Source organism: Clupea harengus, chromosome 2 (genome assembly GCF_900700415.2).
Source record: "Clupea harengus chromosome 2, Ch_v2.0.2, whole genome shotgun sequence".
Taxonomy (NCBI): domain Eukaryota; kingdom Metazoa; phylum Chordata; class Actinopteri; order Clupeiformes; family Clupeidae; genus Clupea; species Clupea harengus.
This window is the reverse complement of record NC_045153.1, coordinates 27,974,396-28,001,572: the sequence shown is the minus strand read 5'-3', so window position 1 is coordinate 28,001,572 and position 27,177 is coordinate 27,974,396. Positions and strand designations below refer to the sequence as shown.

The window sequence follows — 27,177 nt, the reverse complement described above, 5'->3', positions numbered from 1 at the left end:
TTAAACACTAGAGCGCTCACTAGCCTGTCAGGGCCCTTGTTAGTCATTTGTATTACAGCTGCAGAAAAGTGAAGTGTTCATCATTGGCAAAATGGGCTCTCTGCCCTTGTCTCTGCTTAAACAAGAGGTTGAATGTTCGCTGTGAATGTATGGCTTTTACCTGCTTACATTAACCCAATAGGCTACACCTAATCGGATAGTTTTGATGTTTTTCATTTTTGTTTTGTATGGGTTGATGCCTGAGTGGGTTTCAAAAGCTCATTGAAGTTTCCCAGTAGAGAGGCATCCATTTTGGGAGAAAACAACCACTTTCCTCCCAAAATGGGTTTCAGTACATGCTGAGCACTTTCAACTTCATGTGGACTCTGACCTTTGCTAAGTCCTTCGGTTTCACCAAGTCCTCTCCCAAAAGCCTCCAGGGCCATCAGCCTGTGCCAACCACCCATAGCCACTGGGAATCAAATTTACCCCCAGTTACCTAGCAACCTCTAACACTGGTCAACACAGAAGACAGGCAAAAAAAAGAACAGGAGGGAAGAAATTAAGCCCATTTTCATTTTTGTTGATGAGCTATAGACCGTTTTGGTTGGTGTGCTTAGGCTCAACACTTCATTTCTGCTTCTTCAGCATCTATTATTTTCAAGGTTAAGTGATCGATACATCCATTTGAGAAAAAACCCGTTTGGAGGCATGTGTCTCTTGTCTGCAGTCTGTTTTGCCAATAACGAAGTGTACATGTAAAGACCTTGTTGCAGTTGCCAGCTCCATTCTCTGCAAATGAATGTCATACTGTCAATATGGCGCTTCAGAAGTGACGTGCAACATCAAGATAATCCATTGGCATTCAGAGACGTTTTTATCCCAATCAGTCTGCGGAAGCCTTTTCTGAAACAAACCCCAGGGTTTTTGACCTTGAGCCATTTTTTTTCCTTCCTTTCTTTCTTTTTTTTTCAAAATGAAGTTATAAGGTCAATGGGGCTTTCAAAAGGAATTGAACAACAGTCTTATCAGCACGCACCCATTCACACGCTCTCCTCTGGGTGACCATAAATTTCTGCTGTGGTCATCTGATGTGGAGTGGGCTACTTGTTTGACTTTTTTATGGGGTCCTCTGAGATTACTCTTGCTGGGGTTTCACTCACTGAATTCCCTTGAAAATACACTGCACAAATAAAATACACATAGTATATAGAAGGAGGCACGCAGGACAGACAGAGGACATTTTGAGGACCAGAAATGGGTATTAGGTGACTTTAAAAGCAATATCCAAGGCAGAATTGGCAGCTTTGGCTAGTTCATAAAGGAGGATATTCACCTGAAAATGTGTTGAAATGTCCATAAATGACTAATGCAGAGACCACAGATCAATCAACAACAAAACCTGCACACCAAATACCACACAAACAACATGTGAAGATATAATTACAGAAATCAAGTACTGGACATGTGTAGCAGACCACATAATGATTGGAGCATGCAAATACATTATGTCCAAAATCTTATTGAAAGTTGGTGTGGATGAATGAGTATTATCTACTTTTTTCCACCATCTACATTGCTACACTCTAAGCCTTCTCCAGTTCTTGTATTACCTATACTTAATAATAGGTTGCATTAATAATAGGGTGTGCGGATTCCTCTGTGTCACACAGAGCCTAATGGACCTGGAGTCAGTGTCCACCGGTGGCAAACCAGAGCACTCTGCCATCACTTAACATTCGAAACACATGCTGAAAGCCCCAGTGTCAACAAACTGGCAAGCAGGAAAAATGGTTTTGCTGTAGCATTTGTCACAAGACTAAATGGGCTTATGTAAAGAAAACGAAACAAGGCTTTTTATTTAAAGTCAGAGTAAACAACATCATCGTTAACACTAGCTGGTTACATCGGTAATGACAGCAACATTATACACCATGTTGTGATTAGCCAAGGGGAGTTTGTAGAAGTGCTTTATTTATCTGTTTTATTAACTGGGTTTATATTCATTCTAAAAAAAAATGCTTGTGCCATTTCCTGTCATATGCTTGACCCTGTTTTAGTACGCCATCTAAGTTTGTTAAAAATATATACACATACAGATTTTGTTTTCATTAAAAAAACACCAATCGGTCTGATTCTTACATTATCTTATATATTATATCTTATCTTATCTATTCTTATATATATTATTTTATTCTTATGCTGTATATATAGTATATAATATTGTCACACATATTCAGTCTTCTTTATAATTATTAGAAAATATTATAGGGTAATGATTCTAAGATTCAACACATTGTCCAGGGTGAATATTTTGTATAACTTGAATGGCTTGTTTTGTACTTCCCTTTACGGGTGAATAAAAGTTCTGTTGGACACCTAATTTTTATATCTACTACATGTTGCAGTGTTTGCAGGCGTACTCCAGTGCTGAATAAAGGGCAATTTGAAGTGATTGCATTAAAATTGCATATTGAAAAACCTTTTGACACCATCATTTGAGGTGTTCTCACCAAAACAACTTTCTATTATTACCTCTGGTACACAAAATCACAGAGCCTTCTTCCATTAAAAATATCATGATTGAACAACACATTTTCAGCATTTCTTACACAGTTAGTATTTTAAGCCTTTCATTTAAAAATGCACACTAGTAGAATGAGTTTGAGTGAAATGGAAAAAGGTAGGCTTCAGCTTTAGAATCCCGAGGGGAAGAAAGCCAACCAGTCATAGGCAGCCATGGACGGTAGATTAGGGGGATTTTTTTTGTACTCGTTCTTCCGATGGTCCTGTGCTTATGAGAGGAAGTGTGCCAGAGAAACAAAAACCTCCCTTCACTCTTTGAGACGTGCCCAGTGTTGAAATGGAGTCCTTCAGTCCTGAACTTCACAGAGTGATTGGAGGAAAGGAGGAACTAAGAAAACAGAAGGAGGGGTGGAAGAGAATGAGAGAGCGAGAGACAGAGCGAGAGAGAGAGAGAGAGAGAGAGAGAAGATGGGGGAGGAGGAGGAGGAGGAGAGAGAACAAGGGGAGAGAGACCAACCATGCGGAGGTATATGGCAGGAGGAGTGCAGTCATGTGGATCTGAGAGGGCGCCTGTATATTTTAATACATAATTAATACTCCACCTGTTCCAGTTCAGAGAATGAGGGAGAGAGTGCAAAAAAGGAGAAGGCAGAGCGAGACCAGGATAAAGACAAAGATATAGAAAAATATTTTAGACTGATAGAAGAGTGAAGGATTTAGGCCAAGAGAGAGAGAGAGAGAGAGAGAGAGAGAGTATGAATCTAATGACACCATTAGCATGTTCGGGAGACTGAACACACGTTACTCTGATTACTCTCATTTACATACATATTGAGCTCATTGCCTGCGCTGGAGGGATGGGTGGGGACAAAAATACCCAGTTTTATAATAGTGCAGTCTCTTCGGGTTCTCCTGAGGTGACGAGTCGGCAGGGCTGCTTTGGACTTGGCCAGGAGCCTTTTATTTTGAAAGCCACAAGCAAGAACAACACACACTAGGGGAGAACAGGCTGCGGCACATACCTTGCAGTAACGATTACACCGACGGTGGACAGTTAACGCTAAATTAACACAGGGAACTAACACAGGACTTAAGTGGCATAACACAAGGATCAAATAATAAACAGGCACACACACTAATACCAGACACAAAAGGAAAAGACAAGGGAGAACCGCTACAGAACAAAATCACAACACCCAATGCATGCTGGGAGGATACGCAACATTCTCTCGCCCAGTCGTTCCAGTAGCCCACCTCCAACACACTACAATAGTTTGGGCTTTGCCTCACTAGGCTCCTCTTCATATTCTATTCCCCTTCAGCCCACTTTCTCCAGGACATTCTAAAGAGTCTGCCAGGGTGAACTACAGTGTGTGCTGAGCAGGAGTTCCTTCATACATTTTTTACATTTTTATCTTGGACTTCATCTGGGGATCTGCTGAGAAAATATGGTATTTTGGTTCTTATTTGGCAATTTGATGTGTGCAGCTGGGTCTTATTGGATTTGTCTAAATAAGCTAGTGTTAAGGAGATGGGTCTCAGAGGGGTTTTCATTTCTCAAGGAATAAGAGAAAAAAACAGTTGTGCTTTCTCTCTCTTTGTGTGTCCATAAGCAGCATGTTTATGATTTGGATGACTATGAAACACTAAAATAGCATTATTAGTTAAATACAAATCTAATATCTGCCCTAAAAAAGTGCCAAATGGAAATTTGCATGATCCTGGGGTGAATATGAAAAATCATTTTGTGCTTCTGCTATGAGTGGTGGCAGGGGAGAAGCCTTATTATTTTGAGTTGAGTTTCATTTTCATTACTCTGGAGTCAGCACCACGCTCTTGTCAAGCTTGCTGATAAGCACTGCCTGCAAGGTGCATCTATCACCGTAGAGGAGGAAAACAGTGAGTGAAAACTACTAATACACGTAGGAGACACAGCTGTGCCTCCTATTCATTCCTTTGCCCATAAGCGGATACATTTAATATTAAGACAAATAGAAGTTCATAGAACCTAACCAACCCACGATATTTAAATCAATCACTTCAAAAAACAACACCAGCAAAGTACACTCCTATGAGCTTGCCGACAGAACTACCTCTCCTCTGTGGAATAAATAAAGTTTTGTGGGGTCCATCTGGGAGGAAGACCAAGACTCATTACACCGTCTATGCCGAGCCAAGGGGTCTTGAGGAAATCTCACAGCCAGCGGAGGGCTGGTGTCACTTTATGGCAGGCATGACATTCTTGGAATGCACCGCTCCCCTCAACGAAAATCAGAGGGGCCACGGCAGCCCCTCAGCCTATCGGGAAGCTGTCACCATTATGAGGACAGATAGCAGCCGTGACCTGGACGCTTGCATCAGTTTCCCCACCTTCCTTTTCCAAATGCATCGGTGTGGCTATGGGCTCCTCGCTCGGCGTAGCATTCACAGCACAGGCACGGGCAGATGCTGAGCGCGAGTGCGCCACTGATTATTAATGAAGCCTTTTGTTTGTTTGGAGAGAGTACATTTCCGAACCATCTGGCTTTGTCGGGGGCTGATACGCAAACATAATGTCTGCGCGTTAGCTGTAATGTGGGGAGTGCCACGCACTCAACACGCTGAACCCCTCCATCTGTGTGGGCCATGCACACGCAGGTTTCTGACATTCAGGGGGAGGCGGTGCAGAACAGATACCGTGTGCATAGATCCTTCACGTGGCTGCCCAGCCAGTCAGTTTTATCATCAGGTCCACCCATTCAAAAACACACCCACTCTCATTCATTGCGGTATTTATCCCTACTCCATCAGTGCTTAAGAGCACACGTCATCCTTAGATCCTCTGGCGTGGTTACAGAGGAAGCCATGCCTGCTCCACCTCATGAGAGTGTCACAGGTGTGTCGCCCACTGGCACGCAGTAGCTTCTGAACGTTTCTGGTCGAGGATCACGTCTCCCTGGATCTCGCATACTTTCATCTTACATACAAAAGGCAGCATCAGTATGCAGGGGCGTCTAAAGGAATTGAGTCGTTGGGTTTTGCACTCTAAACCTGTGATAACAGTCTTTATCACAGTGGGAGAGAAATAAAGCCAACAGAGACAGAGCAGGGGGGGGGGTAGTAAAAGACTTGTGTCGCTACGCATGAGGTTCACCTTTCATATTAATGTTTTCGCACTAGGTGGGTAGGGAAGCAGGAAGGTGAAGCCGAACCACCGATAGTTCACATCCTGAAAGACCTCTGGGCAAATTGGCCCTTTACCTCAGATTATTTATGTTTGATCTGAGCTGAACATTTCCTTTGAACGTCTTACTTCCATAGCTCGCCCTCCCCATTCTCCCTCAGCACCCGCTAAGCTAATGTAACCCCTTTAGATAATGATCCGTGCTAAACTGCGTATTGATTTAGACCACTGTAATTAAGAGCACTAGCATGGCATCTGTCTTTTTTTGAATCTACATCCTCTCAAATCTTTTTCCCCCTCTCCCCTTTTGTTTGTAATTGTATATTAACTACACGGAAACTACAAAGAAAATGTGTGTTTCAACAAAGAACTGCTGAAAGTGTTTATATTTTATATAATGAAGTAAAACATATAAGGTTCTGATGTCATAAGTGTTGCTTGGATTCAAATTGAATATGTATCTGTGTGCATGTGCTGTTGTGTGTATGTGCTGTGTGCGCGTGTGACTGTTTGACTGCATTCACACGCACACACTGTTTAAGTGCACAGCGGTCCATATGGAGTGGCAGGCAGGGTTCGTCTAAATGAGCTTGATGCTCTCTATGCGGTTGCCATCGCGGTTTATCCACTGCGACCAGATCCACGAAATGACATCATCCCAGCTGGACAGTGATGCATAACTCACACACAGGTAGGTGGCACGCGCTTGCCCCCGCACCAGCGCCTCACTTCACCAGATGTTAAACTTTAGAAAGGTGCCAGAGCACTTCAAGCTCTCGGGTTCCCAAATTCCCTTTCCAGCTGTGTGGTGCTGAAGAGTCCAAACTGCAAGTGATTTAGTGCGAGGCACTAAGGTGAAGCAAAGGACGAAGACCAGTGTCTTCAGCCAAACCAAATTCCCACATTATCCGCAGCTTTGGGGCTATATCATGGAGATTTGTGGAAGTAGAAGGAATCCTGTTCCTTCCTGCGCTTCCTGTTGGCCGCGGTGATCTGCCGTGAAACACACACGCACGCACGCCTTTTCTCCTTCACATCCACTGACAGCTCCCCAATTGAGCTAAGAAGCCCATGTCATTAAAACTGACTTTTAGCTTGGAATATGGGGATGAATGGATGTGCTCTCACTGCATGATATCCAAAGCGTTTATAGAGGAAGGACTAGCATATTTCTCTGATTAGCCTGTGTTCTCTGAGTTATGGAGAGGAGAGGAGAGGAGGTTTCAGGTTGAGCTCACCAGCAGGGGAGCAAAGAGAGGCAATGCACAGAGAATTGCAGACAATGGCATCTGAACACCGTGACAAAAGAGACCAATGGAGAACAGAGAGAATAGACACACTATTTGATTGTTACCCACTTTGTGTCACTGTTGAATAACAGCTACACTAAACCCTTCTCTAGCAAAAAATATGTCGAAACGTTATCTATAAAGTAAACAAATCAATCATATTTCCAAGTCATATTTGTATTACCAATTCTGCATATATTTTAGAAACATTTTAAACGAAATAGTCTTATCAACTTATGTTTGCAGGAAAAAAAAACGGGAACTATATAATGAATTCTAAAATTCAAACAAAACCAAACCAGCCAGTGTGAGTCCACAAACACAAAGACACAGAGACAAAAGAGTGAGGAAGGAGAAAATTGAGCTTAGGAGATGAAGTAGCTCTCACATCCCCACATGAGACCAGCCTCCATCAGTACTCTGATTATGAAAGCGCACCCAGAGGAATTCTCCAAACCCAGGAATTTGTAATTGATTCTGCGAGTTAATTACCGTCCGGTTATGCCCGTGTCATGGTTAATATTGCACAGAGTGGATGAGAGGAGGAGCCACTGAGGGACTGTTTGGGCGAAAAGGCAAATTTTCAATTAGAGGACACATTCTGCTGTACATCTTAATTCAACACAGCACTGGTCTTACCCCCATCTCTGGGCTGTGATTTGGACTACTGAGCGCGGTGAGGGATAGGTCTGCTCTCAGTCACGTAGCCTGGGTCAAGTACGGTGAAGAACACCGGGAAACGTGAGTGGGAATAGATGCTGCAATGAACAAAATAGCATTGGTTTTTTTTCTCCTCTCGTTCTATTTTTTGGGGAGTGGCATTAAAACAATTAAAATTATTTTGAAACAATCCAAATGATGAGATGAAAAGATAAAAAATATTAATTTAAAAGCAATTATCCCCCAGTAATGAGTGATTCATTCTTCCAAACGGTCGATAGGTGCTTCATAAATACCAACGTGACTTTCAAGCCCAGTGTTGCTGTAAAGAGGTAAGCTAGCCTGGGAAGGGACTGAGTGCAGAACAAAGCCCTGAGATTTAGCTGATTTGTGCTGCTATTCTCTCTCTTTCATACACAGATATCGTTCTGCTCACCTCTCTATCTCTCTGAGAGGGCTGTCCCTGTGGATGTCAACAGAACGAAATAATACATGCCCACCAACAAAGTGAAATGAGCTATTTAGATCTATATAAAACAGAATATTGAAAAGGAACACTGTCCATTAAAGAAAATCTCAAGAGATGAACGTGTGAATAAAAGCAGAATATGCAGAGTGAATGTAATTAGACAAGCGCTCGGCAATTAACGTACCAAACAAAAACATGTGTCTGCCTGCTAATAAGATAATATGGTGTCTACATATAATTAACACCTGTGATTGCTGATAGCTGCTCTCCTTTTGTGTTTGTTTGCACACAGTTGTCTTCCAAGTCTAAACAAGAGAATGTCATTGATTTGATTGAGACGGCGCCTGGTTTCTGAAAATAGGCAAAGTCTATTCTATTACCAAAACTGTCTCCTCTACTTCCTGAAAGTATATGAAAGATTTAAAAGAGTTTTATGGCATATTTGAAACCATCTTCAGACAACACAAGGCACTGTGCACACTTGGATAAAGTAACTGGACATCAGGCCAGTTACATTACACAATACACAATAGATAAAGAGATGATTTTGTTCTTCACACAAAAAGACTATAAAAAATGTAATTAAAGTAAATAATGGCTATGTATACAGCACTTACCATCACTCCACCTCCAAAGGAGCTGTTCCCATGAGCCACTCTGCATGCTTCTGAGCAGTAGGTTAATGACCCTCAGAAGTTTCTGATTTATTTCCTTTCAATTTGTGTTTTTTGTTCTCTCGACGTGCCAGCCATTTCCCAGGCCTTTGCTCTCTCGGCTTGGATATGCACCACTAGGAACGGGTAATTAACAAACGCCTCCTCCACCTTGACTCTCTGGAATGTTGTTGTTGTTATCACTACTGAGGTGCTTTCAGAAGGGGTGTCAAATCAAACTGAGCTATTGGCAGGCCCCGGCCTTAGCCTCAGCACCCAGCGCAGTGGGCCTGTTAGCCTGCCCGGGGCTGCGAGCGGCCACACTTAATGGACGTAACAGTGTTATTAGCTAATAAAAGTTCATGGGCCTGGCCGGCACTATAAATTAAGCATGGCAGAGGTAGTGGACTCTGTCTTCCTTCTCTACCCTGCGCTAACGGCTCCTGGTAATAACCTTCAGGGTATGGTGAGGAGGGGGTTATGATGCAAGGCTGGGAGGCCCCAGGGCCCCTCCTGGTTCTGGAGGTGGGGAAGGGGGCTTCACAGGCTCCTTTCTGGCCTGAAGCTGGGGTGTCGGATATGGGCACTGGTGAAGGGAGGGGGCTGCTGGCTCCCATGTAGCCCTGGAGGAAATCAATGAATGTGCAGATAAAAAGGGCCATCCTTCAGAGGCACCGTCAGGGGAAGAGGCCTTGTGACCCAGTTAGCTGTGCTGGAAGGGGCATAAACACTGTAGCAAGGCAGGGTGCCCGCGGGGTTATTTTGTCACGCAGCGTGTCACTGTTTCATAGTTACCATTGCTTTAATTACGATGTTGATTTTTCCTGGAGGGAGGATAAAGGAGTGCTTGGCATCGACCGAAGCGACATAACTCAACACTTTCCGCCTCTCCTTACTGACATGCATTCAGCTGAATCAAGTAAAAGGGTGGGGAATATTTTATCGCATTAAGGCTACTTTCAGGCATATGAGAAGCCAAATGCAGTTGCATCAAGTTCATAAGGGAAAAAAACTGAAGGTGGTATTCATTATGTTATTATATTCATTATATTATGAGTAAGAATAGCTCATGAAATGAGATTCAAATTGAATCTCTACAAAGAGATACCTTTTCTACAAAGGTACGGATCGATTTTCTGAACCATTCCTTATGTTTGACTTTATTGCCGGGTCCACTCCCACAGGCTAACTGATGCACTCATGCTTTGCAACACGAGAAGCTCTTAATCATCACTTTGATGGAGCATGGACTGGATGGTCTGCCCTTGGTTGCAGGGGGAAAGGATAAAAGGTAAAACTGAAATAAGATAGACTCCGCATATTAACCGAAGAGCGACTTACAAGGATCACATTTACCACAATCAATTTACTGTGCATGGATGTGCCTGAATTAGTTCATATCTGGTCACATGTTGGTAAATGAACTATGAGTATAAGATCATCACATCAGAGAGGGTTTGAGCGTCTGCTCTGTTCCTGGCGCGGCTATGGGTCCAGAGGTGGCTGGCCGAGTCAATCGCTGCCCTTTAAGAGTGCGCTTACTGTCCCCCCGTGGCATAATTTACGAGCCCTGCTGAGGAAAGCAGCTTGCGCTGGACGGTAAATTTCCCCTCCGTGTCGCCTTGGAGGTCTGATGCATTATCGTGAAATCTTCGAAAGGTTGCGATGCTTGTCAGAGTGACGCCACATTCGCCAGCTGATTTACAGCCAGGGTCCTTTTCTCCCTCAGCTCAAGCAGAGAGGAAAACAAGTGCCTTTTCTTCAGGCACAGACACTGATTACCCCCCCCTCTCTCTCACTCACTCTTCCTCTACCTACATCTGAGAAAAAATAGAGAGAAGAAGGAAGAGAAAAGCTCAAGCAATTTGCCTTTAGCTTAGTCTCATTTGTGCCTTTGAAAACAATGATGAGGTGAGGAAATTCTAACAGGTGTGTTGTGTCGAACTGGTACCAGTTCTGACAATGCAGTCATTTCAAGAGAGCTGCAATTATCATAAGACACCCCACTTATCCCCATCTCCCCTTCTCTCTGCATGTCTGTGGTCCCCACACCGAGTGCTCTGGTGAAGTCAGCTCTTATCTATTATAATGTCGGAGTGAGGGATATTAACACCATAAAACAGCATCATTAGCTGACGGGCAATTAAATGACTCTGTCTCCTCTATTTAGAGAAAGAAAGAGCCAGCCAGCAGAGGCTTCTTAATCTTTTATTCCACCCCTAGCAGGCACTTTTGTTTGAACATTGCCTCTTTCAAAGGAGACGACACGCGATTCAACTTCTTTTTTTTCTCCCCGCCGCAGAGAGGTGGCTGGCGAGAGAACAGAGGTGTGGCGTCAATGGGGTTCAGAACGCCTCCCACTCTTTTTGTCTCAATTATAACCCCATTCATTAGCCCCCTCCAGCAGACAAGTGGCTCCTCCACGCACGAATCAAAGAAGGGTTTATCAAGCGCTCGCTCGCTCCCTCACGCGCGCATGGCTCAGGGCCAGGACTAAAAGCAGGGTGGTGGTGGAGGCAGGGAGGAGGATACCAAAAAACGCTAATTATTACCACGGTGTTACAAAAATGCAGGGAGGCCATGAATGTAAAAAAAAGGAAAACAAAGAGAGGTGATAAGGGGGTAAGACAGAATGAAAGAGTGAAACATGAATACGAAAATGGATATGGAATGCCTGGTGGAAAAGGTGGTCACAATTGCAGACTAGTGAAAAAGCGGTAGAAGTGAGCGTGTGGTTCAGCACAGTGTGCTCCCCTCCTCCCCTCCGCTGAAGTGCTGCTGGGTAGGTGACTTTAAAGCATCCAATCCTCACACAACGGAACACTGGCCCACTGAGCCTGACAATCCCTATGCTTTATGGTGGGCTTGATTAATAGCTGCTCCTATTTCCGGTTAAAACCGTAATTACAAGCAGGCGGCTGGACTTAAAGGGGCAGCAGTGGGGAGAGAGAGAGAGAGAGAGAGAGAGAGAGAGAGAGAGAGAGAGAGAGGGCACAGGAGGAATGAGAAGCTCAACGGGCATCCTGTTCATCTAGCAAAAGTATCAGCATGTTCAGCAACAGTAGAAACAAGAGATGGAGAGATCAAAAAGGACTGTCAGAGAGGAAGCAGGGGCCAAGAGGAAAGAAACGAAGGAAAGAAAAAAGTTAGAAAGAAAGCGTTAACAATTGTTAGAGAAAAACAGAAGAATGATTGGACATAAATTCCACACGGGACTCAAATTTGAGGGAAATTAGACCATTTTGGGGAATGAGGGGTCTGAGGATGCAGAGGATGGAGGAGGTGTCTCTGGTTACCACGGATACTCATACAGAGTAGTACGCAGCTCAGCGACTTTCTGACAGTGTGTTAATTTGTTTTCCCTTAAGTCAATTTGGGCTGCAAGGGTCAGTGCTCCTGACTGTTTTCCTCAGAGGGCGAGATCACCTTGCCCTATGGTGCTATTTTGCAATCATTATTTTCAGCCACAAGTGAAATTGGCTTAGGGCTAATCAACATTTAGCTCTTCCGAGTGTGTTATTACATAGCAATTGATGGATGGCACAATTACACTCAATGTCACTTAGCTAAATGGCTATGTAATCCTAATGAGTTCTTATTCAAACATCTTCTAGTTAGTTTATGGGAAGGAGGCCAGAGAAGGGGAGCTTAAAGTGGTGAGTGTTGAGAAAATGTTGGAGGGGTTTTTAAAAAACAAACAAGATCTGCTAATGCGTACTCTCCCTGTTTGAGAACAAGACATCAATGTAATGGGTTGTTGTACGAAGCGAATCAGAATACATTCTCATCTTCATCTAGAATGTGAAGCAGGCTACGTGCTGTAGCCAAACAGTCTCAGTTCCCTCTGTTAGCATCAACCACCCTCTCTCTCCCCCTCTCTCTCCCTCTCTCTCTCTCTCTCCTTCCTGCTTTGTTACCTCTTTCACAATGCAAGGTCAGAGGGACGTGGTCTCACCAATCATCGTTATGGTCAGGCAGCGTGAAGACCAGCCCCATGCTCCCAAGGACCCTCGCTAATAAAAACAGAGGAGTGACAGTGGCCGCAGTCTAGCAAGTGCAGTCCAAAACAAGATGGATTCCCACTCAACGCCAGCGTCTGCTGTCTCCTTCTGTCCGCGCGAAAACAAACACAAAAATAAACTCAAGTCTAGAACCACACACATGCTTACACTCTTGGTCCCTCTCTGCTATCTCTCTATATCACACAACAGTCTCAAGTACAGAATCACACTCTCTCCCTCTCTGACATACATACAAACACACACACACACACACACACACACACACCCTACCACCTACCACCTACACATACACAACCACACACACACACACACACACACACCCTACCACCTACACACACACACAACCACGCACTGACGCACACACACACACTCCTTTACCCTAGGAGACCGCCAAAAATGGTTTGAACATGGTACCCAACACCCCCATCAGCCGTCAGCTTTTGTTCCAGCTGCTGTGCCTGCGCCCGGCCATTATCATTCTTCATTTCCATTGTTTACCCACTCCGTCCTTCCTCATAACACTGTCCTCCAGGCATTCTTTCACTTCCAGACTGCTTTTTTATCAGCACGCTGATGGCCTTCAGTGTTATGTCTGCCACCCAGAAAGGGCATTCTTCATATTAAAAAGCTGTAACCCAGAATAACTGATCATAAAACCCTTAGTGACATCTATTGTATCTAAATGTAATGACACTGACAGGTCAAAAGAGAAACAAAGCACCCCACTATGGCTCGGACTGAAACGAACAACAACTCTCCTTTTGTGCATCTTCTGGGTGTAGACAAGTGTAGATGAGTTCATACGCTTGTGTAAGGTCACAAGTTTCCACATCTTCCACTTGACACATATTAAACAAGTTCCAACCTGTTTTCCACTCTGCTCTCCTTCATTGTCCTGTTCTCATTTGTGTCATTAACTAGAAAGATGACGGGCCGCTCCAATGAAGCTGTACAGACGGTAAATCACAGTGAGAGCTAGACCATGAGGCTATATATTCTCAGTTCTGATACCATTCTCTAAGTGACACATGACATATCTATGTGCATGTACAGGACTTTCCCTTAGGCCCTCTATACAGCTGTGATCACGGAGCATGTCCTCATTACTCTCACATTAACTACATGTGGATGGATAACGCTGTCTAGCCCTGGAGAGTGAGTGAGTATATATGTGTGTGAGTGAGTGAGGTGAGAGAGAGAGAGAGACAGGGAGATAGAGGAGGAAGAGTGAGACAGAGAGAGATTAGGGGCGGGGGGGGGGGGGGGCAGCGAGTGGAAGAGATAAGAGAGGGAGGTTTGAAGGTGGCACGGAGGGAAACGTGAAAAAGTTTGACTGCTGTTGAGGAACAGGTCCTGACCCACTTCCTTCTTTTATTACAGTGGTGATGGATGGATAGCTGATCCACAGTTAAGCTGTCTCACAGACGGAGGCGGAAGAGCAATGATCCGACCACAAGAGTGAGACTTCCACATTCATCCTCCATCTATGACAAAAAAAAAGAAGACACAGCGAAGAAAGAGTCTGGCCTTCCCCTGTCTGAAACGATCACCCTCAATGCATATTGGGATAAGACAGAACCAGACGGTGTCTGAGAGAGAGAGAGAGAAAGCATGTAGATGATAAAATATCCTCTCATTTCATAACACAGTCTTATCACCAAACGACGGCAAATGAAGAGCAAGCCCGCGGCCTTGAACCATTGTTGCCGTGGCGAATTGAACACGGATGGCTGGCGAGAGGCCCCCATTTCATCTGGAGAGAGAGCGGGAGGAACGGTGAAACTTCTCCCCCTTCCCTCATGGGTTTCCCCAATTCACCTTTCCGACCAGGCGAGGTGAGGGAGATAGGGGCTTTGAAGAGGCCCCGGCTAAGTGCAGAGCAAGCGAGCCCCTATTGTGTGCCTCTCACTGCCCCGTCCTCCCTCGGCCCTTTGTGCGCCGGCCGCTGTTCGCCCGCGATAAGCGCTAATGCTATTCCCTCTCTTTATCTCCCGCGCTCTCGCTTCCTCCCTCTTTCTTGTGTCCGCAGAAGCATGTAGGCATGTATTCAGGTGACTCCTCTGACAGAATGAATGAGCGTGTGCATGTCCACCGCTTCTAAGGTGTGAGATGATTAAGTTAGTAAGTGGAGTCTAACAAGGGGAGGGAGGTTGGTTAGCTTCTTCATCCCCTTCGCAGTCACCTTCACTGGGCTGCACTATCTAGCGGAGTGGCTCGTCCTGAAACACTAATTAGGAGCCAGGATATCCACAAGCCCACATGGACTGGCTGTGCATTGTCTGTTGATTTTTCCCCCGGCATCTTTTCTGCAGATGCAGCTAACTTCATAACAACTATGATGCCTGGGACACAATTAATATATATATTTTTTTTTTGCGTTTCATGCGTTCCCATGCTAGATGAAGCTTAGAAAGGGCCAATCTAACACACGGAGAGTGAGTTCACATTCACATCAGACATTCGTCTGCAGGTAAAACACAGTTTAATTGAAATATTTCAGGTAATGCTGCCTGTGCCCCTGCTATCACACTCATCATCTTACCCACCTACTCCCCTGCTTCGATCCTAGAAATGGCAACATTACCAACACCATTCCTCTGCTCATATGTTTATACATTGGTGCTAATTCTGATCCCACGTCTGCCTGCTGATTTGCCAGTTCGCAGTTATGACCTGCAAAACTGACTCCAGGGCAGTTAATCATTTCAGGCTAGGGGGTGAGAAGTGCAATTTTTTTGTGTGTAACCATTTAGCACAGTTCCTGCCAGCCCTGTTGCTAAGACGTGGAGGCATTCTAGCTGACTACACAGAGGGTTCCACCAAACGCCAACGGAATGATGGATCGGACTTTAATGGAGATGTCAATCATGGCTTGGGAACATCATTAAGCGGCGCTGGGTGTGTCTCGTCCTGTCTGAGTGCTGGGTTCCAGCCATGCATACTTCTAACACACAGCACGAGCCACACGCCACAGGGGCTATTGACCAAACACAATGCCAAGCAGCCATGCCGGTGACAAGTCCAGGCCTAATCCAACTTTACTTCAGACCTGTCCAAAATGTTGCCAACTTAGTTACAATAATTTACATACAAAGCCTGTGTCTATAGTCTACTGTTGACGGACAAAGAGCTTGGATTCTACCCAGTAAAGCACTGCAGACACAGTGGAGTGTGAATGAGGGAAGAAGATGAAGAAAGAAAGGAAGTGTGAAAAGAGGTACACTTTCATTTCATCGCTCTGTCTATCCTATGGCTCTGACTGACAGGAAAATAGATGGCCTGACGAAACACCAGGCTGGGGACCTGGAAGGTGTAACTGTCAGTCAGGCTCTAACAGGGTTAACACGCTCTATCTGGCTTATGGATTGATAACACACTACACACACATGCATACACACACGTGAGCAAACAAACACGTCTGTACATTTGTTCATGTCTGAACAAGAAATGCACCCTGGTGCACAACATAACAATTTACGCTTTAGTGCTCACACATACATACATACACACACAGACACAGAAACACACATACACATACACACACACACACACACACACACACACACACAGTGTGTTATCTCTCTCTGAGACCAGTCCCCCGAGTGATGCATTAAGTGACCACTGCCACCGCACATACATCCAGTTTTCTGAGGTGAAAGAGCTTGTCCATTACCCCTCCTCTCTTCCCCCTCTTCCTCCCCTCTCTTCCCATCACCCACCTCTCCCTATCTCTCTCCCCCTTCCATCCATCCAGCACGCCGCAGCCCTCACTCGCTCCTGCAGGGATGTTTTCCTGCACGGGGGGGCCGACGCCATTAATCTTCTGGTGGCAGCGACAGCTGTTAACTGTGCCGGCGCTTCACCAGGGCCGGTTCCATGACTCCATGTTTACTTTCGCCAGAGGCAACAGAAGTGACAAACCGCCGCACGTTTCAAATTTAAACCCAAGAGTCCAGAGAATGGTGTGTGCTTGTGTACACGTGTCTCTGTGTGACTGAGAAAACAGGGAGTGACAGTAAAATGGGATGTGTCAAAAAACGACAGTGTTACTGTAAGGGCTTGAAATAGCAGAGGTGCGCTAAGGTCCACAGTAAAGAGTATGTGTGCACTGACAGGGTTCCTTACTGTATCACTCAGGTTTAGATTCTTTTCAAGAGCATGGGCTTTTTCAAAGGCATGAGGTAATGCATGAACCTGAGAATAGTTATTCTTCACTTAGGAAAGTCATTTAAAGGTTAAACAGAAAAGAGAATGTATCAAAATATCTCTCCCTCTTTCTCTCTCTCTCTCTCTCTCTTTCTCTCTCACCTACACACCTACACACACACACACACGTAGCCATGCACAAGACCATTGATGTCTACCCTCATGTCAAATTAAAGTGATGGAAATGAACTTGAGGGTGCGCTAATTGCAATTGTCAATCCAATCTAGCCAGGCCTCAAAGACATGGCCACTCAAACACTTAATCAGTCTTCATAAATCATGAAGGACACTGCAAAGATGGCTCCCTAATCTGTGCTGATCTAATGCTATGCAAAAGGGGGCCTATGGCTATATATATACACATGGGTAGAGGTGGACAGACAAGCATGAAAGAGACACAGGGACACAGGAAGACTTATACATTTGTAAAAGCCTTGCAGCTGTGTAGGTAATGGCCTGTTTGAAATCTTGCACCTATTTCTTTTACCCATTTCCCCTTGCCCCCTAATTTCCTCCATCCACCCCATCCTCCTCTCTCTCCTTCCACCCCATCCTCCTCTCTCTCCTTCCACCCTCCACCCCCCCATCCTCCTCTCTCTCCTTCCACCCCATCCTCCTCTCTCTCCTTCCACCCCATCCTCCTCTCTCTCCTTCCACCCTCCACCCCCCCATCCTCCTCTCTCTCCTTCCACCCCATCCTCCTCTCTCTCCTTCCACACTATCCTCCTCTCTCTCCTTCCACCCTCCACCCCATCCTCCTCTCTCTCCTTCCACCCCATCCTCCTCTCTCTCCTTCCACCCCATCCTCCTCTCTCTCCTTCCACCCCATCCTCCTCTCTCTCCTTCCTCGCTCCACTCCATCCTGGCCTTGGTGGAACATGACTGCTGTCGTTAATGGAGCACAGGCCTGCCTCCTGCCTTCTGCCTCTCGCTCCTCCTCCTCAGCCTGGGGAATTCCCTGTGGGCCCCCCCCCCCCCCCCCCCCCGTTTTGGAGCTCATTAACTCCTCATTGACCCCCATCCTCTCTGGCCCGTAGGGGTCATCGCCACTGCACCTGCACAGGGCATTCCTGCTACCAGCAGGAGAAAAATAAATGAGTGTAGTATTGGCCCTGACCTTGAATATACTGTATGTTCTTCAAAATGCCTCACCCACATGTAATAGTATTGACTGTGGAAGTAGCATGTGGCATTTATAAAGAGTTATAGGGTTGACTGACAAAACAAGAGCGATCACAACTGAGTGGGGCCCTAATCCAATACATCCAGCTATGCCTCTAGTTTCTACACTGATGTAAAAGGGATCTTACACCCTTTAGATCTAACCATCTAACAAAAGGAACAAAATGTTCCAAAGGCGATCCCCGTTGCTTGATCAGATTCCCTTCCGCGTTTGACACGAACGTGCCTATAACATGAATGGGATAAATATATATATATAAATATGAATTATGCATTTCAGCGCATAAGAATTGAGTGACTGAATTTGCATTTGTTCCAATGGACACACAGCGTCCTGTCGGTGTGTGTCAAAAGTTTCCATCTGTTAGACATCAGAGTGACAGGAGCTCAATGATGTCCTCCTCTCCTCTTCGAGCTGCACTGACACACAACAGGGCTACAGAGATCACTTCAGATCAGTCACCAGACCTATTTAGAGAGCAGCCTCCCTATTCCTGGAGCAGCTGTCGGAAAACACTTCAACCTGGGGTACCGCAATAAAACCAGGGTGGTGAATCAGAGAAGGGGGAGAAAATGAGGGTGAGGACAGCATGGAGAAAGAGTAACTATTGCAGGCCGTCATGGGTGCCATGGCAACAAGATATCTCCTAATATTTCTTATCAGCACTCTTCTCCAGGCTCTTCCCAATATCTTATCATCAAGCTAATGATGTGAGGCGTAATGGAAATATTTACAATTTCCGGCTGCAAATGATAGCGGGGTAATTATCAGCCCATTAAAAAGCTGGAGGTCCAAAGCAGGAGGCGTCGTGATGAAGGAGAGACTGGGGACAGATAGAGGGCCTGCTCTGTGACTGGGCTCAAGACCGCAAGTGTCACTTCCACACACAAGTCATTTGAACATGGTGGGGTCAAGGACAGAAGTCTCTCTGTCTCTCTCTCTCTGTCGGTCTCTCATTCACTCTCTGTCTCTCTCTCTGTCTGTCTCTCATTCACTCTCTGCCTGTCTCTCATTCACTCTCTGTCTCTCTCTCTGTCTGTCTCTCATTCACTCTCTTTCTCTCAAATTCAAATTCAAATTCAAATTCAAAAAAGGCTTTATTGGCATGACTGCATACAATACAACGTTGCCAAAGCATGTTTACATAAAATGTATAAGCACAATAAACATAAATAAATAAAAACAAACAATAAGTTATAGGTGGTAACAATGTGGTATAGAAAACATATAACAGGTTCATTGTTAATTATTAAACATTAAATATTAGTTATCTGGGACAGGGGGTTCATGTTATTGTGGAGCTCATGACAGGCTGATACATATTTTGCTGCCAGTCTACAGCAGTCCTCCCTCTCTCCCAGTAGAACTGAGAGTCTGTCCAGATCATTTAGATGTTGGAATTCTGGGAATATTTGTGTTATTTTGTCAAAATAATAGTCTCTAAGACTTTGGTTATGGTTGCAGTAAATCAGGAAGTGTAGCTCCGTCTCTACTGTTCCCTGGTTACAGAAGGAGCACAGCCTCTCCTCTCTGGGTAGCCAGGTCTGTCTGTGTCGGCCGACTTCTACTGCCAGGTTGTGCTCACTCAGTCTGTATTTAGTTAAAGTTTTCCTAATTTTTTTATCAGACACTGTGGTCAGGTAATTTGCCACGGTGTACTGTTCTGGGATTTTGTTAATTTTGCCCAGTGATCTCTATATTTTTCTTTTTCTTTCATAATGATTTGGTTGGGTCTGATTATCTGAGATCTTGAGTTTTGAGGCTGAGGTCGTCGTTGTGTAATGACCTGGGTGGGTGATGGTTCACCCAGCCTCAGGACAAGTAAGCAGAGGGGACTCCTTTGTGGGTTCAACTCCTGGCAGCATAGGGCTTTGTAGGAAAAGGAGAGTGGGTCACTTGTTTAAATATGATTCCAGAAATTTAGGGCTCGTTTTTGGATCTTTAATATTAGAGGGTATTGGCCTAATTCAGCTCTACATGCAGAGTTGGGAGCTTTTCTCTGCACTTGGAGGATACTCTTGCAGAACTGTCTATGTAGTATTTCAATTGCGTGTTTGTCCCATTTTGTCCAATCATGCTGAATTTGTGTACCCCACACCTCGCTGCCATATAGTGCAATTGGTTCAATGATAGATTGGAAAATTTTGAGCCATGTTGTTACTGGTAGTTCAATTTGTATAGATTTTTTGATGGCATAGAAAGCCCTTTTTGCTTTGTCTCTCAATTCATTCACAGCCAAGTTAAAATTACCTGTATTTGAAATTTTTAGTCCTAAATATGTATAATTTGTTGTTTTTTTAATAGGGTTGTTTCCAATTGTGAAAATAGTGTTGTCTCTCTGTGGCCTGGAGCTTTTTTGAAAAATTAGTACATTTGTTTTGGTTTGATTTACTGTCAGGGCCCAGGTTTGACAGTATTTGTCTAATTCTGACAGGTGTTGCTGTAACCCCTCTTTTGTGGGAGACAGTAGGACCAGGTCATCAGCATAAAATAGACATTTTATTTCAGTGTCTTGTAGTTTCAGGCCAGGTGCAGGGGAGTTCTCTATTTGTTTTGACAATTCATTTATGTATATATTGAATAATGTGGGGCTAAGGTTACAGCCCTGCCTTACTCCACGTCTCTGAAAGAAAGATTCAGTTTTCTTTGTTCCAATTTGTTCCAGTGTCTCTCTCTCTGTCTGTCTCTCATTCACTATCTGTCTCTCTCTCTGTCTGTCTCTCATTCACTCTCTGTCTCTCTCTCTGTCTGTCTCTCATTCACTCTCTGTCTCTCTCTCTGTCTGTCTCTCATTCACTCTCTGTCTCTCTCTCTGTCTGTCTCTCATTCACTCTTTGTCTCTCTCTCTGTTTTGTGCCTTTTCTCTCTCCTCCCTCTCTCAATGCCTGTTATTCTAAATTCTTTTTGGAAACTATAAAGGGACAGAATAAAAGCAATATCCTTTGATGTTCAGATTTCACTGGGTTGCTCAGGCCAGACTGCGCTAACTGGTATATTTATTTTCTGTTTATCTATGAATAATAGATAACATCTTAAAGAGCTCCCACGTATAATTTGATCTTTCGCTCTCACAAAAATAGAACACTTGCAAAGAAAACGTGCAACCATTTCTGCTGCATTCGTTCACCTGTGGGCCATAAATAAAAACGCTCATGGATCAGGATTACCGTTATTCATCACACGGGGCCTTTAATTCATCAGATGCTGAGGCAGTTTAGAAGATGGATTCTATTTACTCCTCAAAAGTTGCTCTGGGTATTTGGGAGGCAGCCATCAATCTTTGGCTATCTTTAAAAAGGAGGCGTCGGTCTCCATCACCCTAGAGACAGCCAGGAGGCTTCTGTGGAGACATTTCTTTCCCTCCTCCCGTCCCTCTACTCAAGGTGAAGTTTTCCTTCTCTTCCAACGACACCGGGGCCCGGGGGAACCGTGTTACTAATGTGTTTTAAAATAATAATAATCTTCACCAAAAATACACCTCCGTCTGCCCTCTCCCCCTCCTGCTGTTTGGCTCCCTGTGTTCTTAATTAGCATGTTCAATTAACCCTGGTTAATGGAGAGCTCAGCGAAACCTGAAGGAAGGGGCTGGCTTGTGCGAGTGTGGCAGGCAGCCATTTTGTTAACGTGTTGAGTTTTTGTGGGGCTTGTGGACCACTGTAATGTTAAGAGTTTCCAGCTCTGAAGCACTCCTGCACAGAGACCAGCCTAGAATATCCATGGCACTCTGACGTCAGGGCAGTCGTGTCTGCTGCTTTTTTTTTATGAAGCTGAGCAATAATCAGATTCCGTCTAACACCATTTCTTTCTTCGCACATATAATCCCAATGGCCAATTACCTCAGTGGGGGGTCAATGGTAATTCTGCACACTCCCCCATTTCCCCCCTGTTTGGTACAATGGTGTTTTGTTTTCTCATGGCGGGGGGTACACAGATGTTTTCATCAGTGTTGTGTGGAGAGAGTGAAAGCAGAGCTAAATGTCCCTCTGTGGTTTCTGTGCAGTGCTTGTGCCTTGATGTATGTCAATGGTGGACCTCTCAGATCTTATTTTGTGACCAATTCTCTCTGTGTGTTTCTGGCTCACTGAGGTGGCATTAAAATGCTACAGCGGCACAACTGATCTCCAGGGCTGAGACAAGTGACATGGCGCACATTTCCAGCTGGGCTCATTTCCCCCCAACACCACACAGCAGACCACACCAGAGTCTCGTGATCTCTAGATTACTTCCCGAGTCTGATGGATTTCCCACATAATGCTGACGATATGTTCTCCTGCCCCCCTCTATACTCAATGATGTGTGTCTCCCCCCCCCCTAAGGTTCCAGCTGTGAGCCAAGAGCTCAGCTGGTTCTCCACAGCCGCAGCCCACAGGCACAACCAGCCGCCAGCCGAAAGCAGCCCATCAATGCAGTTAGCGAGTCAGCTCAAATAACCGCCCGGTGGGAGGCTGCCACTTTGCCCACAGGATGAAAATCAATGGAGGTCGTGGGCTGGCTGACGCGTCGCCTGTGTAAAGCTGATGACGAGACTAACAGCCAGGGCAAGGGAGGTCGATGCGCCAGAAATATACAACCCACGTATTTGCCTTCATTTTTCACCACAGCACTTCCTGTGAACCCCACACCCCCTCCCCAAAAAAAAACCTCTGACCTTTCTCTGATCCGCCATCTGTGCTTGTCGTGATCTCCCCTATTCCCCCCTTAACCCCAGATACGTAATGTATAATATGTGGTTGCTGGGTCCGCAGGCTTTGCGAGGGCCATATGGATGAAATAATACATTTGGATCACACCTCCTATTTGAGAGGACGGCTTGGCCTGAGTTCATCCATGCTGTGCACTCAAACACATTTCCCTCTACACCGATTCATTACCAATAAAGCCAAACAGAAAACCAAGTTTCAGACATACAGTATGTATGTCTACTCCAAAAATGAAAGTAGGAAACCAAAGGCATATGTACACTGATGTTCATGACATGAAGGTTTTACTTGCCCTCCGGGGTAGGGGGTGGGTGGGCAGGTTGTCACTCTGATGTGTTGATGGGCATAACATGTTGACGGAGAGGAGTGTGGGTGCTGAGTGAGAAATTAGCCCCCTCTATCTGTGCCCACCTCCCTGTCATCCAAGCCTGGGTCAGAGAAAGGGTTTCATCACCCGGTATCTGACAACCACTATCATTTCACCATCTCTATTTCCTTCTCTGCCCAGAGCTTTGTTTGTCCATCTCTCAGTTTCTCTGCGGTGTCATTTTTAAAGACTGCGCTTATCTTACAAGAGCAGCACTAAGCACAGTGGCTGAGTTCTCTTGGCGCCGGGTTAAGGTGGCTATTTGTCCTGCGCTGGCAGCATTAATGGACCCGCTCCCCTATAGCTCTCTGCTGGGATGACTCACCCAGCCACATCCTTCAGCCACATCCTTCAGCCACATCCTTCAGCCACATCTGCAGGCCACTGTGAATGATGGGAGAACAGTGGAGTCTGGGTAATCTTCAGTTTAATGTGAAAGTATACTCGTCTAAAAGTATACCCCTCTATATTGAGTGTAGTGTAGAGTATAGTGATTGACGTAGAGAAGCAATATTCATGTTTGGAGGGGGGGGGGGGAATGCAGGTTGTGGTGATATTTACAGCAGAGAGATGATTCCTGATGATGACTGTGGGAATTAATGACTGTCATTCCTAGAACAGACCAGCAGTATTTACTGTAGAGTTTGGGCTGGTTCTGCATTATACCTAGAACTGCTAATTACAGTTTATAACCCCTTCTGGGAAAACAAGGGAACTGTAGCAACTGATGTGAGCTGCAAGTATGCCTACCCTTAGGAAGGAGAGATCTCGGCTGCGGTCGATGCTGGTGATCTCCAGGTTGCCCATCACGACTTCGCAGTTCTCGTAGTATTTGCGCAGGGTGCGGTACTGCTGCTCCAGGTCTGACAGGGTGCTCAGCTTGTTTTCCGTCCCGGTGCACACTGCAAAAGCACAAGAGAAAAGGGATGTTAACAGCACGCCCTGCTCGCTGAGACGGCCCCCGTGCTGCAGGTGTCACCATGCGGCGCAGGACACGCCAGTCACCGTCAGCAGAGGAGCCGGCACATCTGGGGAGTGAAAGATGGACGAGGTTTTGGGAGAGTCCCGCTGGCTGCGACTGAGCAAGAGAGCAAGGGAAAACACGAAGAACCTCCAGACAGCTGGGACAGATAGAGCCCCCTTGGCCACCGCCCAATCTGCCAACTTGACAAGTAATTAAGCACAACCATTTCCGCCCGTCAAGCACCTCGCCCCCCTGATCCCCGGACGTGTGCCATCTGCTCCACCCACAGGTGTTGCCCGCGAGGCCCGCCATCCCCCCTGTGAGGGCAATGCCCCCGCTCACGCTCCGCTGAACCCGTGTCACAACCGCCCATGGCACAGCCAGCCAGGCCTGCCCAGTAATGGCAGCTTCTCGGGGGCCTCCAGTGGGACGCCTGGAGATGGGTTATGGATGTTTTCACAGTCACAGCGATAACACGGGGCATCGTCTCCCATCTGGCATGCCAGTCACAGCAGACTGATCTGTGACAGAAAAGTGCCACGGGGTTTTGACCAAACACAAATGACAGTGAATGATTGTTTATACTGAGCTGTGGAGCTGGCTGATTAGAGTATCTTGTCATTGCACAGTGTGATGTGACAAGCCCATCCTGGAGTAACACCAGGAGTGGGGCAGGTGTGAATTTTGCAAGCCACCTGAGTGACAAGGGGTTGGGGCTCATGCCTGAATGTTGTGATGCTAATGCTCAGGACATGTTAGCAGCGAGCAGAATCTGTTTTGAGGGGCACGTCTGCTGATAGAGCCGCAGCAGGTATGGGTGCCATTTTGTGTTGCATTTTGTTTTTTAGAGTATTTTCTGGCCTTAATATCTGCACTCTCCCTACAGCATCCAATAAAAAAAGACCCGAAAACTCATAATGCTTATTTCTGTGGTACCACTGAAACGCAAAAGTCAAACCTTTATTTTGTTCCTATTTATTTCTCTCAAATTATTCCAGGAGAGGTGGATAAGAGCAGCTTTGGGGCATAGTGTGCTATTAAGACAAATGAGAGCTTGTTCAAAGAATTCTCACCGACATGCTATTAGATTACATGAGGTGGAGAGAGCATACAAATCTCAAAAAACATAAAGCAGAACAGAATAAAAGAAAGCAGCATATAGTTTAGGTGTGGTTAATGTTAGAGCTGCATCTTTCTCAATGATGGTTACCATGCATTAAAGGAGAGGGATATAAAAGCAAGGTTTGCAATACACAGTTATTGCACCCTGGAGGCCCGTGGTTGGAGATTACAAAGGAATCATTGGAGGCAGTCTCACGAGGGGCCAGTTTTTATCATCCAGCAGTCACATGTTCCAATACCCCCCCCCGGCCTAGGCAAACAGATGGTAAGGAATGGTGCTGGCAGAATAAATAAAGTTACTAAATCTTGAAAATCTAGAGGGAAAGAAAGTTTTTTCTTTTTGCACGGACATTAATTATGTTGCCTCTCTCTCTCTCTCTCTCTCTCCGTAGGGCTTCTGTGTAGTGCCTTTGTGTGTGTGTGTGTTTGGGGGGAGTGGGCTTGGGCAGAGCGAACGGAACGAGATGGAGCGAGATATCTCCGCACCTCTGCGCACAGATGGGGGCGCGGGGCTCAGCCTTGTTTGAGGTGTTGGGAGGGCTGACGGCGCTGAACCGACATGCTGTGTTTGCTCCAGCAGAAGCCACCGCGTCTCGGCCCAGATGGAGAGGGAAGTCACTCACTGGCTCTTATAGCACCCTGCCATGCACTGAGCACACATCCCCTCCACAGCCAGGAGCCCCTCAGCCAACGAGGCTGCCAGCACAGAGAGCATGGTCACTTTCAGCCACGCCACTGAGACAGTCTGAGGTAAATACACTCGCACAAAACATCTCCTGCCCTCAGCTGTTCTGCCCTTTGCTGTAGCAGACAGACAGAAAGTGAGACTTCAGCGTGGCTCACTGAATGCGTCTCCCTCAGTTTAATGCCCCTCCCCACAGCACATGAAGCTTGATTTAAGTTTTTTTTTCTTCTGGTTTTCTATTTCAGAACGTGATGGATTAGGGCAATAAATCACAGTTCTGAATTTCATAATAGGATTTAATTAATGAGGAGATTATGAGCCATGGGTGAAAATGTTTGTGTGTGTGTTTGCATACAGGCTTGTGCGTGTGTGTGCGTGTGCGTGTGTGAGTGCGTTTGTGTGTGTGTGTCTGTGTGTGTGTGTGTGTGTGTGTGTGTGTGTGTCTGTGTGTGTGTGTGTGTGTGTGTGTCTGTGTGTGTGTGTGCGTGTGTCTGTGACTAGTGACACTAGACATTTTATTAGTGAGGAAAACGCATACTGTGAGAGATCTCATAGCATGTATGCTACTAGTCTGGCGATGCCCTCTAACAGATCACTGTGGTCTGGAAAGTTGCCAGTGCATTTCCATGGGGTTAGAAGCAATGCTAATGAGTGGCAATCCAAACCATCTTGAAAATGAAAAAGGCTCCCTTTTTGTCATTACCCAAATCACTCTCCATTTCCAGACAAATCTGTTTGCGAGATTTCAGACTATAATCCCAAAGGACTACAACTGAGTTGGGAAACTGATTTAAAGATCTACTAATGCATCCATTTAATTATTACTGCTGATAAATGAGCACAGCAGATGCAATGCATCAGAATACTGTCACATACCCTGATCCTTACAAAAGGATATGTGAGAAAAGGACAATCTCTACAATAACTACACCCGCACAATCTCTTTAAAAACACACCGGCTCATTGTCAGCTGGCATTACCTCTTGATCCGTGGCAGAAGATTGTTGTTAATGTTACTAGGTCGCCAGGGGTAGATTAACGGTCTGACTTTGCCGTATCGACATTGGCTCCCATTCCCACATAACGCCAACACGGTTAATTAGCATCAAATGAACAGCTTATATGTGGGAACTGGGCCTTAGAATGCCAAAGCCGGACCAACCGTCATCACAAGTGCTCTGCAGCTTGG

At 45.5% G+C, this 27,177-nt stretch overlaps 1 protein-coding gene across 2 annotated transcripts in view; it reads right to left on the bottom strand.

Annotated features, from left to right (window-relative positions):
* The window catches only part of LOC105907911 (receptor tyrosine-protein kinase erbB-4), a 235,156-nt gene that overhangs the window by 98,099 nt on the left and 109,880 nt on the right, over window positions 1-27,177 (bottom strand). For both annotated transcript variants that reach the window (XM_031559659.1, XM_031559666.1), the window contains exon 2: window positions 23,968-24,119. In XM_031559659.1, coding sequence (XP_031415519.1) covers window positions 23,968-24,119 — 152 coding nt within the window. The remainder of the gene's footprint in view (window positions 1-23,967; window positions 24,120-27,177) is intronic.